Raw genomic sequence first — 16427 nt, forward strand, 5'->3', positions numbered from 1 at the left:
TCCATTCCAACCCAAAAGATCTGTAATTTTGTTTATTATTTAGGTTATTTTCATTGGCTATGAAGAGAGAAAATACTCCAAAATCATCTGTTTACCTTTAATGTATGAAATATATTCCCTTTACTTTGATTTCTTAGGCCAATTTAGGGGTATAAAAGGTCCAAACTGAAATATCACCGCCAAGTAAGTTCATCAAACCCAGCTACAGGAGATGCAGAGGGTCTTGACTGCTGTGCATTCATCTGATGACTTCCACCATGAAGTCTCTGATGAGGAAGCAAGGCAAAAAAGTTAAATCTTTCTCCCATCTTCTTAGGATTCATTAACATATCATATCCCTGAAGTAACTGCAGTCTCATTGATGGGTCATCTGATTTATCTAAAAGAACCTGAAAAGAAAAAATTTCTTAGCATAAGTAACCAGAAGAAGAATTCCTAAGTAGGTGAAACAATACTGATTCTTAAATGTTCCAGTGCTCAAAATGTGATTTCTAATTACCTAAAAATCACAGGGTGCTTATTAAAAATGTAAGTTTCTCTGACCCAAATCTATGGATTTGTGCTCTTAACAAACATCCCCTGGTGATTTGCTCTGTGTGGTTTTCTTACACGGGAACCCTATTTAGAAGCCTTAACTCTACCCCATATGGAAACTTACCAGGCTGTTCCACCCTCCATCTGTCTGGTTATATACTAAATTCTACATTACCGAAAGACTGGAATACCTAGGAGCTGCATAACTACAAAAATGTTAAAGCCAAATGAACCTAAGTAAAATAATTTTTGAAATACTATGAAATTAATAAATTTAATGATAGTAAAATAAAATAAACCATTACCTTCAACCGGACATCAATACCCATATTTTTCAAAAATGTTTGTTGTTCTATTGGACCCAAAGAGGCTACTTTTTCTTCTGCCATTCTGCGCAAATAATGGAAGTCCACATCAGCTGTAAGGTCTGCTGTTCCAGGTGCAGTTAAGACATCATGGAGCCTGTGGCCACAAAACCCCTTGAACATAAAGAAATAAGTTTCTGCCTTTTTATAGCTATCAAAATCAAGACTTTAAAACACTATTATATTAGCACATTTTATATAGCATCTGTTGAAAAGGAAAATATGGTCTAAATTTGTTTTTTAGACATGCAATAGTGCACTTTCTTCAAATGAGATGCAAGCATGGAAAACCCAACATAAAGAGCAAAGTTGGAGTGTAAAGATGCTGCTCTTAACATAAAGTTATTTAACATTTTCATAAATACTTCTCATGAAACAGATGATCTCATTAATTATCTATATTAATTCAGGTTATCAGAACATAGGCAGTATTATGAAGTGTGTCTATCAATCATGCACACCTGAAATCACCTGAACATGTTTATTAGTCTCCATTCAGACCTGATTAATCAGAATTTTGGACTTGAGGATAAAGATCAGGATTTTTAGCAAACTTCTTCAGGTTATTTGTATGTAAAATAATAAAGTTAGAAATTAAGAACCACAGATGTAGGAAATGACTAATAACATCAAGTTATGTATGTTTTGATTAAAGAATATACAACAAAATTGATCATATTCAAAAAACACTGAAAAATAATGTTGAGGAAAGACATGTTAAAAATTCTGATAGAAAAAATTTGATTATGTACCTAGATTAAATCTGAAAAGAAATGGCATTTTTTCAATGAAGGCAAGGCAGAAAAGTTTAAGAACTTAAAGGAAATACTTCCATTTGTATTATTCAGATGCTTACTAGAATATATGCAAACATAGGTTCTGCAACTAAAGAAATCAAGTAGTTCAAAGTCTGTTCAATGGTTGGACAATGGGCTTAGGAGAAAGATCTAGGATTAAAGATAATTAAAACATGAGGGCTGGGGTTGTAGCTCAGTGGTAGAGTGCTCACCTAGCATGTGTGAGGCACTCGGTTCAATCCTCAGCACCACATAAAAAATAAATAAAATAAAGATGTTATGTCCAACTACAACTAAAAAAATATATATTAAAAAAAGATAATTAAAACATGAATCATTAGTTCTAAACAATGTAAAAACCAGAGATCTTCCATGAGCTTCAAAGCTAACCATGAAATTCCAATCAACCATGTTAATGAATTAGACATACTCTGAAGGTATCTGTCTTTGTTCCATCATGACCATAATCAGCAATCAGTGCAGCACCTCCAGTTAATGCAATGCGTTGAGAAAGTTCCTGAATAATAACCCCAGCATCAGGACATACTTCAACATGATCCCTTGTTTCATCATGCTGGTGAGGGAATAGTTGGAACAATCAAAAAGAAATGTTTCCTTAAGGTTTTTCACATTATTCTACAATGAGCATTTCATAAGTGTTTATAATAAAAATAAATTCCTTCTCAATATGACTATGTTCTCTACCTACACTAAACACTTCAAATGACATCCTTTTTATTATATGGAACTGATGCTTTAATGCTATCCACTAAGTTTACACACATTTTAATCTCCTTAATAAAAAGGGATATGCCCTTCCAACCCACCAAATGGCAAAGTACATTATCATTTTACTTACTGTAAAAGTACTTTCACATCGTAATATATATAAACATACTCCACTGGGCTAAAAGCCAGAGAAAGGGATTTCTGTCTGCATGGAACAGTGCCTAGCATTAACAGGCACTCAAAAAATTGTGACAAAATAACAAATAATATAAACCCAATATAACAAAACAATTCTATTAAACAGGTATATTATGATGCCTTCTCTTGGGCAGAAAGTATCCCAATGATATGCACTATATCTAGAGATATCAGCTTGTAAACTAGTATCAGAATACCTGAGACCCGTATTACCCAACATGTTCAACCAGTGCCTAAAGGTTCACAAGAAGTGCTTACTAGCTTTAAAAATGAAGTGACAATAAGTTGACATTAATAAATGACAAATACACTTGTCAACTTTACTAATATATTTGAATTTTCACTGATACCTCAAATGAATGAAAATTTGGAGATTTTTTCATGGTAAAATCATACATTATCTTTTGTTCCCTCTCTCCTAAAAATGAGGTAATGACCTGCCCAGATGTCACAAGCATAACATGTGTACAGTCAAGACAGACTTAAGATTGACTCTCAGCTCCTCTAAGTGCTGATTGATACAAATAAATTATTATAATGTTGCTATAAAAATCATGAAGCTAGCCTCTTCAGGCATCAGCTGACAAACCTCAGCTTACTGTGCTGTTTGAACCACCTTGAACTGCTCTTCAACAAGACAAACAGCACAACCATTCACCCCATTCAAGTGAAAAGAGAAAACTCTGCCTCATCCATAAATGCTAACCAAGTTAAGAACTAAAAAGAATCACAACTCCCAGGGCCACAAGGATTCCCTCTTTTTTTGGCAGGGGAGGAGGGCAGCAACACGGATTGAACTCAAGGACACTCGCCCTCTAAGCCACATCCCCAGCCCTATTTTTGCAGTTTACTAAGAGACAGGGTCTCACTGAGTTGCTTAGAGCCTTGCTTTTGCTGAGGCTGGCTTTGAACTCACAATCCTCTGTCTCAGCCTCCTGGCTGCTAGGATTACAAGTGTGCGCCACCCCACCGGCAAGGTTTACTCTCGATAGCTTTATAAATACATTTTTGTCATTCAAGTAAAATTAGGTAGAATATGAAATATAATGTGAAAATAGAAACCAGGTGTGGTGGCACATACCTATAATGCCTGCAACTCGAAACTTGGGAGGCTGACACAGGAAAATTGCAAATTCCAGGCCAGTCTCAGCAAATTTAGCAAGTCCCTGTCTCAAAATAAAACTAAAAAGTGCTGGAGATGTAGCTCAATGGTAGAGTGCCTCTGGACTTAATCCCCAGTACCCCCTCAAAAAAGAGAATACTAAAAAATAGAAATGTTTACAAGTGTTTATATTTTAACTTACACTTGACAAAGAAATCTTAATTCATAGTTGTATGTTTAAAAGCAACTGTGCTTTTAAAACTGATAACTTCTGAGGTAGGAAATTCTTAATTACTGTCCAGAAAATTAGTTTTTCCCCTCTTGGTGAAAAGGAATCAAAAAGGTGTTCTGAAGCTTTAGACATTCCCAAATATAGGTATTTGGAGATCTTTAAAACACAACTCCAAGATAGATATGCTCTTCCAATTATTCCTTGAGGAGAATAGAATGCTGCAGTGAATCTTTTTGGCAGTCTACAATCAAATTTGAATTTGGTGGAAGCATGAAGGAAAAGCCACATTACACCCAAAGACGGGGATTACAACAGAACTTACCCAACAGTTGCTTTGAAAGCTAAATAAGAAAATACAGAGTAATACATACAAAGAACTCAATAAATATGATCTGTTATTGTTATTTTTCTGTGACCTATAATATACTGCTTTCACAGATATGGAACTCATCTTGTAGACCATATTGTCACCATTTGATAGTAAGGAAACAGGTACAGAGAAAGTGAGGGACTTGTATGATTTAATGCGTAATTACTAGCTTTCTCTCTTACTAGTTGACATTAAGGTGACACACTTAAGAAATTGTTTTAAGAATTCTCCTAACTCTAGAAGCTCTGCACTTTCACTTTCAATAAAAAGCAATTGCTAGCAATTCACCCTGTGAAAAAATTCTAAAACAGTAACTCAGAAGAATTTGAATAGCCAGCAATAAGAAAAAGAAGAAAAAACTATATTCTTACCTGTATGAAGGCTTCTGCAGGGGTGGCACAAGGAGCCAAAACAAACCTCAATTTATCAGAAACTTGTGGATCAATATCAATAAATACTTCTCTCCATCCTTGTGGTGTTTTCTAAACAAAGTAACACATAAGAATAAATTTTTTCAAGTTCTCAGAATGCTTTTCCCAAACTGTTAGCTTTCTCCTCATACCATAAATATAATACTGAGTATTTTCTATATAAAATTTTCTAAATGTATCATTTCTCAGAATTAAATAATTTTTTAATAATTATCCAAAGATAATTAAGAGTTATAGTTAATATATCATTTTTGCTTTTTAATTATTCATGTTCATCAAAGTTCTAAATAAACAGTTAAAAATAACTTCAACAGCCAGTTGTGGTGGTACATGCCTGTAATCCCAGCAACCTGGGAGGCTGAAGCAAAAGGATCACAAGTTGGAGGCCAGCCTGGGCAACTTAGTGAAATTCTGTCTTAAGATAAAAAATAAAAAGGACTGGGGATGTAGCTCAGTAGTAGAGCACACCTGGGTTCAATCCTCAGTACAAAAAAAAAAAAAAAAAAAAAAAAAAAAGAATAACTTCAACAAGTAATGTCCATATGTAAATATTCATTCTTGCAACTCAAGACGTTTCATTATTTAATTATAAACATAAATTTTTTTTCATCAATACCTGAAATTTATGCACAGGAAGAACATCAAAAAATTCATGTGCAAGATAAAAGCTGTATCCTATTTAAAAACAAAACAAGAAAATTAATGATTCAGCATTTTGAGACAATTAATTGGTTTTAAACATTAACTGTAAAAAAGAAAATGCCTAATTCCTCAGTATTGGAGCCTGAGATACTTCTATACACATTACTACCAAAACTCTGTCCTGCTTTTCATGAAAAATATACTTTATAAAATATAGAAAGGAATAATATTACTATTCTCATTTTCCACATAACAAGGTCAGAGAACTTTCATACCTGAATTATCAGTTAAATCTACTCATCACAAGGCCTAAAAGAAATTAAAACTCAAAAGTTGTTAGCAGGAAAAAATCTAAATCATACAATCAACTGACAAGACTGAATGGAGGAATGGCTTAGATTTCTTGCCCAAGATCCTATCACCCACACTTTAGGTTTGAGCTGAGACTCAAATTCCTGATCACTACCACGACACTTTGCTTGCCTTTAGGAAGTAGGATTTTCAAAAGATTAACTCATTAAGCTAAACCCATCTACTAATACTGCTTCCTTCAGACCTTGCTGTGTTGGGCTGCTTTATAATCAGTACTATTGTAACTACAAAGAAACACTAAAGAATACAATAGAGATTCACATTTTGGTTTTTGGTTGGTTTGGGGTTTTCGTTTTGTTTTGTTTTATAAGACTACATAAAATATACTGCTCCTTAATGTTAGAAAATTTTCTCTTCCATTACAGTGTTCTTTTCTAGAGGGAAAAAAAGAAAAAAAGAAAAAAAGAAGATGTTCTCTATGGGTAATAGGTTTCGGCAGCAATTATATACAATATTGCTGTAAAAGGTTATGGTCAACTAACATTATTGTGATAAAAAATCTTTCATTATACAATGTAAAGTAATTAATTACCTTTTGGAACATCCTGTAAATTTCGGTACCAGGAAATTGGAATCCCAGATTTAGAAACACCCTTCATATATACTAGGGATTCAGCATTTCGCTCTAAGGGGATCTTCTGTTCAGTCAGTGTCAGTGCTTGAATCTCACTTAATTTTTGGCTCACCTCTACCAAGTGTATTGAAATGTCACAGTTTTTCAGCACAGATCCAAGTTGACTGAACACCTAAATACAGAAAGAAAGAAATATTGGCAAGATACAATATGTAAGTAAATTTTAGGTTTTTCTGTCCACTTAATACAGTAATTCAGTCATGTCACAATATAAGTAATATATTCCCTCAGAGAGATTTGTTTCTGGCCCAAGCCACCCTCCAGAAGTCTATAAGAATCACAACCTATTAGTTATTAAGAGTAATCTATACAAGAAATGAACAGAGCACAATTTGGTTTCTTAATGATAAATCATGATTAACAAATAAAAAGATTTGGCATCCAATAAAAACAATGTTTCAGATTATGAAATCTAAAAAAAAAAGAACACCTGTATGTCTATAAAATAATCTTGTCTTCAAGATGATTAAACTGTATTTCTGAGACTCAAATCTGAATGCCAGTGCAACAGTATTTTTATTTGAATTTAAATTTGATGGGTTAATGGCCTACTACCTTTGAGATTTGAATGAGATGATTTTATCCAAAATATAATTTTGAGATGGAATTATACATGAAAAGACTTGCCAAGAGAATAATATCTCAAAGTAATATCAAAACTAAAATACAGGTAATATTTTGGCTATATATTTTTTTAACATTTCTTTAAATTCTTTGACTCTTAAAGAGTTCTTAAGACTTGATCTAGAGAAACATTCCTTATACATTTTAGGAGTGATGGACTTGATTTTTTAAAAACACTTTTAACAAATATTACTTAAAAACCTTATTAAAATATATCATGTGCAAATGACTACCAACTTAAATAAAGCAGAACCCTGGAAATTAAAATCATCAATGTTATTCTATCCCACCCCCCAATTTGATATAATCAAAATTCTTGTCAGATGTTTATAAATCTTCTTTCAAAAACTCCTCTAATTTCTAATTCAATCAAAATTCATATAGCATCAAGAAATGTTTAATTTATAACCAGGCACAGCAGTGCATGCCTCTAATCCCCGCAACTCAGGAGGCTATGGCAGGAGGATCACAAGTTCAAGGCCAGTCTCAGCAACTTAACACAGCCCTAAGCAGCTCAGTGAGACCCTGTGTAAAAATTTTAAAAAGGCTGGGGATGTGGCTCAGTGGTAAAAAGCAGCTCTGGATTCAATCGCCAGTACCAAAAGGGAAAAAAAAAAGAACAGAAATATAAATAGAAATTCATAATGAGTACATTGTATTTTTTTTAATGAATTGCCAGGTACAATGGATTCCAAAATAGTAAAAACTATTTTTAATTATTATTTGCCAGGTACAATAAACAGTAATGCTCTTTAAATGTTTGTATGAAGTACTACATAGAATAATAGAAGAAAGAATACCCACTTAAATAAGAATATCCACTTTAAAAGAAATGAGATATGACCTAGTCTCTAAAGCTCTTACATTTTCCCTGTACCCTTAGAAGTCACTACCATTCTGATTGTCCAATTCACTTCTTCCTGACTTTTCTTTATGAACATTACTAAATATATTTGTATCATCAAATATATATTACTTACTGTTGACTGTTTTTGTATTTTATATAAATACAATCATGATATGAATTATTTTGCAGATTGTATTTTCACTCAATATTTTATTTCATGTTCAATATAATTTGGCTTATTTCTCACTATATGGGTTGTTTCTAATTTTTTGCTATTTCAAATAATGTTGCTATGATCTTTCACATATCTCCTGGTACACATACATGTTAGATTCTCTAGGGTGTATGAATCGCAGTAAAACTGCTGGGTCATACAATACAAATAATTCTGGCCAGGCACCCGCCTGTAATCCGAGCTGCTCAGGAGGCTGAAACAAAAGGATCATGAGTTCAAAGCCAGTCTCAGTAACAGGGAAGAGCTAAACAACTCAGTGAGACCCTGCCTCTAAATAAAATACAAAATAGGCATGGGATGTGGTTCAGTGGTTGAGTGCCCTGGTACCCACCCCCAAAATAAATAAATAAATAAGTGAATAAATGAATAAATAAATAACTGATGTTAGATAATATCCAATAGCTTCTCAAAGTGGTTGAACCAAATTATACTCTCATGCTCCACATAGCCCCATCCTAACCAACACTTGGTACTGCCAGACTTTCTAATATTCTTTATGGTTTTTTGGTACTGGGGTGCTAAGCTATACCCCGAGTCCATTTTTATTTTGAGACAGGGTCTTCCTAAGTTTCTGAGGCTGGTCTCAAAGAGGTAATCCTTCTGCCTCAGTCTCCTGAGCTGCTGGGATTACAGGTGTGGATCACCATACCTGGCTACATCACTAATTTTAATTTCCATTTTCCTAACTATCAGAGACTGAGCATCTTTTTATTAGTCATTTCAATATTCTCTTATAAAGTACCTTTTCACATCTCTAGCCTGATCTTTCTATTTAGTTATCTGTTATGTGCTTATTGATTTAAAGCAGTTCTTTATGTATTATAACTATTTTGGTTATATGTGTTAGAAATAACTTGTCCTATTTTGTCTTATCTCATCATTCTATAGTGTCTTTGAAAAAACAAGACATTCATAATTTCTTTAACAATAAGTTCTTAATTTTAATATAGTTGAAATTAAATTATTACTCTTTTCCTTTATGGCTTCTGGACTTTTTTTTTTTTTTTGGTTTTGTGGTGCTGGGGGTTGAACCCAAGGCCTTGCATGTGCTAGGTAAGCACTCTACCACTGAACTACATCCCTAGCCCTGCTTCTGCTTTTTATATAATTTTTAAAAATCTTCCTTACTGAGGAGACAAATATACTCTCCCATAACGTCTTTAAACATTTCATAATTTTAGCTTTATATTCTCCCTACCATATTTTTTAAGCTTACAGATAATAAATAAAGATGATCCATTACATTTCTCTGACATTATTATATTTTACCTGAGAAATATAAGATTAAAGAGGTACAACTGAATGCTGAGGAATTCAAACATCATATTAAGAAGACTAATCTACATGTGACTTACAGACTTTTTTTTATTACTTACCCTCAAAATATCTCCTGTGAGGGTACCCCGACCTGGGCCCAGTTCCACCAGCTGGAAAGCTGCACTTTTTCCAGCAGCGATCCATTCACTAATGAACCATATTCCTATTAGCTATGACATGGAAAAACATAAAGCATTATAAAGTATTAAAGAATATAAAACTCCTCATAAATAATGCACTTTATGCCAGAAAGCAAAATATTTGCAAATAACTCTGTTATTTGATAGATACACACACACACACACACACACACATAAACACAGGAACTTCACCAAGGTTGTCATAATATACACCATGTAGGAAGCTTATCAACAGGAGAAAGTAATATGACAGTCTTCACTGTAAAAGGCCCCATGAAACAAATAAGAGATAACCACTTACAGAAAGATTCTCAAGATTTGAAAGTAGACAGACATGAAATGCCATTATGCCATTTCTTCATACTCACATGATTTTATAAATACATAATTCTTAGATATAATTAGTTTTTCAATACCTGTATTCTACTTCCACTTGTGTATAATTTCTTATTTCTAAATCACCAAAGGTACTTTATGGAAATAAATGAACTAAAATTCTGTTTTAGTGGAAAGAAGATTTTTACTGTAACTATGGATAAATCATGATTGGGAGCTTTAGACCTCATCTTGAGTCTACTAATTCTTCAGTGTTCTTTTTTATATTTTCTTTTTTTCCTGCTTCCATTCTAATATTTCCTCTGGTTCTCCTCTTCCAACCTCTTTACTTTCAACATCTTTCCTTCTCTTTGTCCCTCTCATCTCTTCATTTCCTTTTCCACAGAGAAGTATAAACTTTTCAAATGTCTTCTCTACCATTTTCCTCTATTGCCTCTCTATTCCCTCTAAAAGTTTTTAAAACTTGATGAATCTCACAGACACACACACAAAAAAACTTGTAAAAAACTATTATAAACTAGTACAACTTGATCAGCTGTGCTCTCCAATGTTTATGATGTTAAATATTATAGTGTCTGTTATAGATTACATTGGGTATTACCTCGCCAAAGATCTGACTTATTTCAGGTGAAGTAATGAAATCTCCTTTTTCTCCTAGCATGTCATGGTGTACATAATATCCCTGAGTAAAAAGAGAAAATGGAGAAAAATTAATTTTCAATTAAGGCTTTTTAAAAACACTCCTTCGAAATTTTATATAATATGCAGCAAAGCAATTCAAAGTATCAAAGTTCTCTCTTGTAACTAGGCAAGATAAAGACAGTATACTATTTACCTAAATTTTACAAAGTAATAATGATTTTACAGAACTGACAAAAAACAATTACTCCTCAATTTTTCAGCCATGTAGTGTTCCATCTCTGTCCTCCCTACTTTTCCCCCCTCCCTGCTCTTACAGTCCACCATAGTAAGACCCTGCCTACCCCTCCTGCCTCACAGTGTTTTTAAATGCACAAAATTTTAAATATACAGCATTGTAAAAATCAAGTTAAAAATAATTATCAAATGTTAAAAAAATACATTTGTGATAAAATATATATACTTCTTTATTAGTTTATTAAGATACAAAAATCAAACCAAAGACTAAGTTTTTAAGTAGGAATGAGTACAATGGTATTTTGAAACAGCTGTGATCTATATAATATATGATATCAGTGATTTCCACTAATAACAAAGTCACAGATATTGTGGGATGTTACTGGTTCTTCCTGTTCATAATTGAAGAAATACTAAGCTGCTGTTAGAAGTTAATGAAAATGAAGGAGAAATTTTTTTTTTTTTTCAGTTCAAGTTCACAAACTCCCCAGATTTCCATTCAAGGATCCTTAGGTTAGGAACCTCAACACTAAATTTTAGAGTTAGTCCAAATCTTAATTTTGGAAATCAATCTTTCTGTAAGTACACACTTTCCAGTTCCTTGTCTTTAATCACCATACAATGATGACAATCAAATTCACACACACACCCCTAAACTTTCACCTGAACTCTAGACTCCTATAGCCAATTGCCTACCTACTATCTCCACCTGGATGTCACTGCCAACACAGTATGTATAAGATGCAGCTCCTGATGTAGACCTTCTTCCCCAATGCTCCTTCAAACCTGATCAACTCTATCTTAACCTCAAAGCACCACCATCACACAATAGCTGAAGAATCTAGGAATCAGTCTTGATTCCTTCCTTTTCTTCACCTTTCCATACTTAATCCATCAGCAGATCCTGTGAGTCCAAGTTTTGTTTCTAAACCACTCACCTTTCACCTTTCACACTCATCTAAGCCGCCTATCTTGTAGCACTGCTCACAAACATTCAAGTATCCCTGCCTTTAGAAAACCTCTGTATACTTGGGTCTCTCCACCAATTCCAACAGTAATTGGCAGAACCAATCCCAGAATTCTACAGATATCACATTTAACCCAGCAAAATGTAAAAACGTCTAAAACAAAGAATTACAGGCTTCCACCAAATGGATTTGTAGAGCTGACAAGGAAATTCAGGTCAAAAAAAAATTTATGGCAGTCCTTAACAGGACTTTAGAACAGGAAAGACGGGGCCTCTCCAACCTCAGGAGTCAAACCCATACCTTGGCTGGGTTGGTCAACACCTCCTTCATATACTCGGCCACGGTGATGGGACCAGTAGATTTTATTTTGTACATAAGATGCCGCAGCATTGGGGTCACCCGGTTGTTTTCTGCCGGTTCATTCCCGGAACTGAAGTGTTTCCCTCTCCAAATGCAGGGAATGACTGAAAAACACAGGTCAAGTAGGACCCATTATAAATCTCAGTATCTGTATGTGCAAGCAGCCTGACAAGTTTCAAGGCAGCTTCACTAAGTCCAGCCCTGAAAGCAGAATACCGTGTGCAGCGCGCCCAAAAGGCGCAGAGAAGGCACGCACTTTGGCCACAATCTCACAGCCATTTAGTGTCTGGCGGGACTCCAGTCTCCGGCCCCGAGCGCCTTCGGGCTGGAGGTGAGCCCCTGAGCCCCAGAAGACCCCAAAGGAGCACCGGAGGCGCTCTAGTCGATTCCACTGGAGCCCGGATTCTGCGGAGCCGACGCTTACCAACGCGCGCGGCGTTCCACAGAGGCCGCACAGCGGACCTCACTGGGACTCTCATGCTGACCGTCTCAAGCATCCATGCACCGCCCCGAGGGCGGGGATTGCGGTCGCTTCCGGGAGATGACACGCCCCCTCGGGGAAGTACGTCACGTGACAAGCGGAAGTGGCCCGCAGATTGCGCGCGCGTGCTCCGCTAGGCATGGCGGCTGCGAAGGCGTCTTTGGAGTTCCATGCCAAGCGGCCCTGGGCTGGGCAAGAGGCGGTAGGCGATCCGGATGAGGAGGACGAAGATGATAGCGGTGAAGCCGAGAATGGGTTCTCCCTGGAGGAGGTGTTACGGCTCGGAGGCACAAAGGTAACGGCCGGAGGCTTCCACGGAAGGGAGACCCGGGCGGGTGTCGGAGCAGTTCTGAGAGTATCAGGGCAATGGTCCGCCGCTCCAGCCCTGCGGATCCAGATCAGAGCTGTAGAATGTGCTCGGTGCGCTTCCCTCGCTTCTTTCCACCGCTCTTTGCAAGAGAAAAAGTCTGGATTGAACGTTTTATGCTGTGGCCTTCTTCAGGGAATAAGCGATCCTCATGTTATTGACGTGGTGTAACCATCACTCCATCAGGTCCGAGAAAACGGACTTCTTGGTCCTGACCTCGTGATTTTAATGTTTTGATGGCCGGTGTTGGAACTTCTGTACTCAAAGGGGGCTTGGGCATGCTCGCTGTACGCTCCAAGAGCCTCCCTTTTATGGAATTCACTTTCCAAGTTAAGAGAAACAGTAAACAAACTTTAGATAGTACATCAGATGCTAAGTAGTGCCAGAGAAAAAGGAGGAGGATACAGAGTTGAGAGGGCATTACAGTTTTAAATGAGATGACCTGTAAACGCATGTCTGAAGATACTTGAGCAAAAACCTGAGGAAAAAGAAAGGTGAGCCATGTGTCTGTCCAGTCAGATGGAACAGACAGTGTAAAGTCAAAGACAGAATTGTGCCTAACTAAGTTTGGAGAGGGGTGGGGGATGGGGGTGCTGTTAGAGGAAGGATAAATGTAATCATATGGACAGATTTATTGTTTATTTCATACTTGGGTTATATTTAATTCTTGAATAAGTGATATATATACGATATAAACTTTAAAAGGTTATTGGGGTGGCACACAATGAAAAATCTTCTGTCCCACTTTTATCTCCTGATATGCAATTTATCTTCTAGGGAGCAATTATATTTTATACTTTATTTTGTATTTTATATCTTCCAGGTATATCCTAGACCTCACACATGCACAATTATGTAAATGAAATATACGCATGTATTGTTATTCTTTACACAGATGTTGCCGTATATTTTGCATCTTTTTTTCTGTTTTAGAGATCCTTCTGTGTGGGTGTATAAAATTCTGTGGACTTGTAACTGCATAAATCATTTTGTGTCTTAATTTATCTATTATGAATATTTAAATTGTTGCCAATGATTCGATATTTTAAATAACGCAGTAAATAACTTTAGACATTTTTCACCCCCATATTTGTAAGTATATGTGTAATTTAAATTTGCAGAAATGGAAATGCTGGGTTAACGGATATGTGTGTGCCTTGTGTTTTGATTAAAGTTGATAAATCACCCTCCATAGAGGTTGTACCAGTTTACATTCACATCAACCATATGTGAAAGTGCTCCTGCCTTCACCAAATGCAGTTTAACTTGAATTTGTACAAATGCTAACAAAGTTGAGCATCTTTTCATATCTTTTAAAGAACAATTTTTCTCTATCATGTTTCTATCCTTTGTATGTTTTCCTGTTGGGTACTTCTCACTTTTTTACTGATCCGCAAAACCTTTTGTATTAAGGTAATGAGCTTTACTTTTATGAGTTGCTACAATTCTCTTTTCAGTTTTCATTTGTCTTTTTATTTTTCTATATGTTTTATGTGTGAGAGAATGATAAATTTACTGATCTTATCTTTTGTGGGCCCTGAGTTTTACATTGAATTTTAAGATTTTTCCCATTCTAAATTTTTTTTTTTATGTTGTACCTTCTTCCATTATTTTATGGTTTTGGCACACTTAAATTTGGAGGTAGGGTGGAAGCCCAGGTAATATTGTAATTCAAAGTTTCATTGATTTCAAAGATGAAGTTGTAACTGAAGTGTTGGATTGGTGATATATTTTTAACTTTTTATGTTTTTATACAGCAAGATTACCTTATGCTGGCTACTTTGGATGAAAATGAGGAAGTGGTGGATGGAGGAAAAAAGGGAGCAGTTGATGATCTTCAACAAGGTGAACTGGAAGCATTTATTCAAAATCTTAGTTTGGCCAAATATGCAAAATCTTTCATTGAAGATGATGAACAACCTAAAAAGGAAAATGCCAGCAAAAAAGAATCAAAAGTATCTAACATTGATAATAAAAAGCAAAATGCAGCAGAAAGAGAACGGACATCAATCAATAAGGTGAAAAATAAGAGGCCAGAACAGCGTTCTGATAAGAACAGTGGTACCATATCAAAAGTAAAGAAAGATAAACAACAAGACATCTTTGAATTTTCTGAGAGACAGACATTGTTACTCAAGCCTGGGGGCAAATGGTATGATTTGGATTATACCAGTGAATATTCTTTGGAATCTCAGCCTCAAGATATTGTGTCTAAGTACAAAACTCTGGCTCAGAAGCTATATGAGCATGAAGTTAACTTATTCAAAAGTAAGACGAATAATCAAAAGGGAGCCTCTTCTACCTGGATGAAGGCGATTGTATCATCAGGGACGCTAGGTGACCGGATGGCAGCCATGATCCTTCTCATCCAGGATGATGCTATTCACACACTCCAATTTGTAGAAACTCTTGTGAACCTTGTTAAAAAGAAGGGCAGCAAACAGCAGTGCCTCATGGCTTTGGATACTTTCAAAGAGTTACTCATTACAGACCTTTTGCCAGAAAGTCGAAAGTTACGGATTTTCAGTCAGCGTCCATTCAACAAATTAGAACAGTTGTCCAGTGGCAACAAGGATTCAAGAGATAGAAGGTTGATATTGTGGTATTTTGAACACCAACTAAAACACTTAGTAGCTGAATTTGTTCAGGTCTTAGAAACTTTAAGTCATGATTCATTAGTAACCACTAAAACTCGAGCACTTACAGCTGCTCATGAGCTTCTTTGTAACAAGCCTGAGGAAGAAAAGGCTCTTCTTGTTCAGGTGGTAAATAAACTGGGAGATCCTCAGAACAGAATAGCCACAAAAGCCTCTCACCTGTTAGAGACATTACTTTGTAAACATCCCAATATGAAAGGAATTGTGTGTGGTGAGGTAGAAAGGCTACTCTTTCGTTCAAATATCAGCTCCAAAGCTCAATATTATGCAATTTGCTTTTTAAATCAAATGGTCCTCTCCCATGAAGAAAGTGAATTGGCCAACAAATTAATAACTCTTTATTTTTGTTTTTTTCGGACTTGTATCAAGAAAAAAGATATTGAGTCAAAAATGCTTAGTGCCCTTCTAACAGGTGTGAATAGGGCATACCCTTATTCAGAGACAGGTGATGAGAAAGTGAAAGAGCAGGTTGATACTTTGTTCAAAGTGTTGCATGTTGTAAACTTTAATACCAGTGTGCAGGCTTTAATGTTGCTTTTCCAGGTAATGAATTCTCAGCAGACAATATCAGATCGATATTATACAGCCTTATACAGGTAGGTACAAAGCATTCTAATACATAAACATGACAAATAACTTGATCTAATATAGCACGTGCAGTTCCCTGTGTAGAGCTCAAGGAAGAGTTAGAAAACTGGAGTTAGACCTCCCTCAGCAACTTGCTACTCACGAACTTTAACTAAGTCATATCTTACCACCTGTATTTGAAAATTAATATTTTGTTTTAAATCTTTTGGGATATTAAGGAAATAG

General features: G+C 35.6%; 3 protein-coding genes across 6 annotated transcripts in view; 1 reads left to right on the plus strand and 2 right to left on the minus strand.

Moving 5' to 3' along the window:
* Positions 1 to 12715, minus strand: Ndufaf7 (NADH:ubiquinone oxidoreductase complex assembly factor 7). 2 transcript variants are annotated; one of them, XM_015479759.2, is made up of 10 exons: positions 12534 to 12715; positions 12050 to 12213; positions 10507 to 10587; positions 9489 to 9599; positions 6305 to 6518; positions 5375 to 5433; positions 4699 to 4809; positions 2127 to 2270; positions 840 to 1013; positions 1 to 389 (listed from the first exon to the last, which is right to left on the minus strand). In XM_015479759.2, exons 1-10 carry the CDS (start codon positions 12604 to 12606, stop codon positions 174 to 176), a joined length of 1347 nt encoding a protein of 448 aa, XP_015335245.1. In that variant the 5' UTR covers positions 12607 to 12715; the 3' UTR covers positions 1 to 173. The 2 variants fall into 2 exon arrangements, with proteins under 2 accessions (XP_015335245.1, XP_015335246.1); XM_015479760.2 differs by having other exon boundaries at positions 1 to 266; positions 12534 to 12680.
* Cebpzos (CEBPZ opposite strand) overlaps positions 12083 to 16427 on the minus strand; it is a 24085-nt gene continuing 19740 nt past the window's right edge. Inside the window, exon 5 of the mRNA XM_048804550.1 lies at positions 12083 to 12213. The gene's annotated coding sequence lies outside the window, so the exon portion shown is untranslated. The remainder of the gene's footprint in view (positions 12214 to 16427) is intronic.
* The window catches only part of Cebpz (CCAAT enhancer binding protein zeta), a 19871-nt gene continuing 16125 nt past the window's right edge, over positions 12682 to 16427 (plus strand). The window contains exons 1-2 of one of the 3 annotated variants that reach the window (XM_015479765.2): positions 12682 to 12885; positions 14715 to 16210. In XM_015479765.2, the coding sequence (XP_015335251.1) occupies positions 12730 to 12885; positions 14715 to 16210 (1652 nt within the window). In that variant the 5' untranslated portion in view covers positions 12682 to 12729. Of the gene's footprint in view, positions 12886 to 12952; positions 13452 to 14714; positions 16211 to 16427 lie in introns of those variants that run through there. The other 2 variants (XM_048804543.1, XM_048804542.1) reach the window with 2 other exon arrangements.

The sequence above is a fragment of the Marmota marmota genome, unplaced genomic scaffold (assembly GCF_001458135.2).
Source record: "Marmota marmota marmota unplaced genomic scaffold, marMar, whole genome shotgun sequence".
Lineage (NCBI taxonomy): Eukaryota > Metazoa > Chordata > Mammalia > Rodentia > Sciuridae > Marmota > Marmota marmota.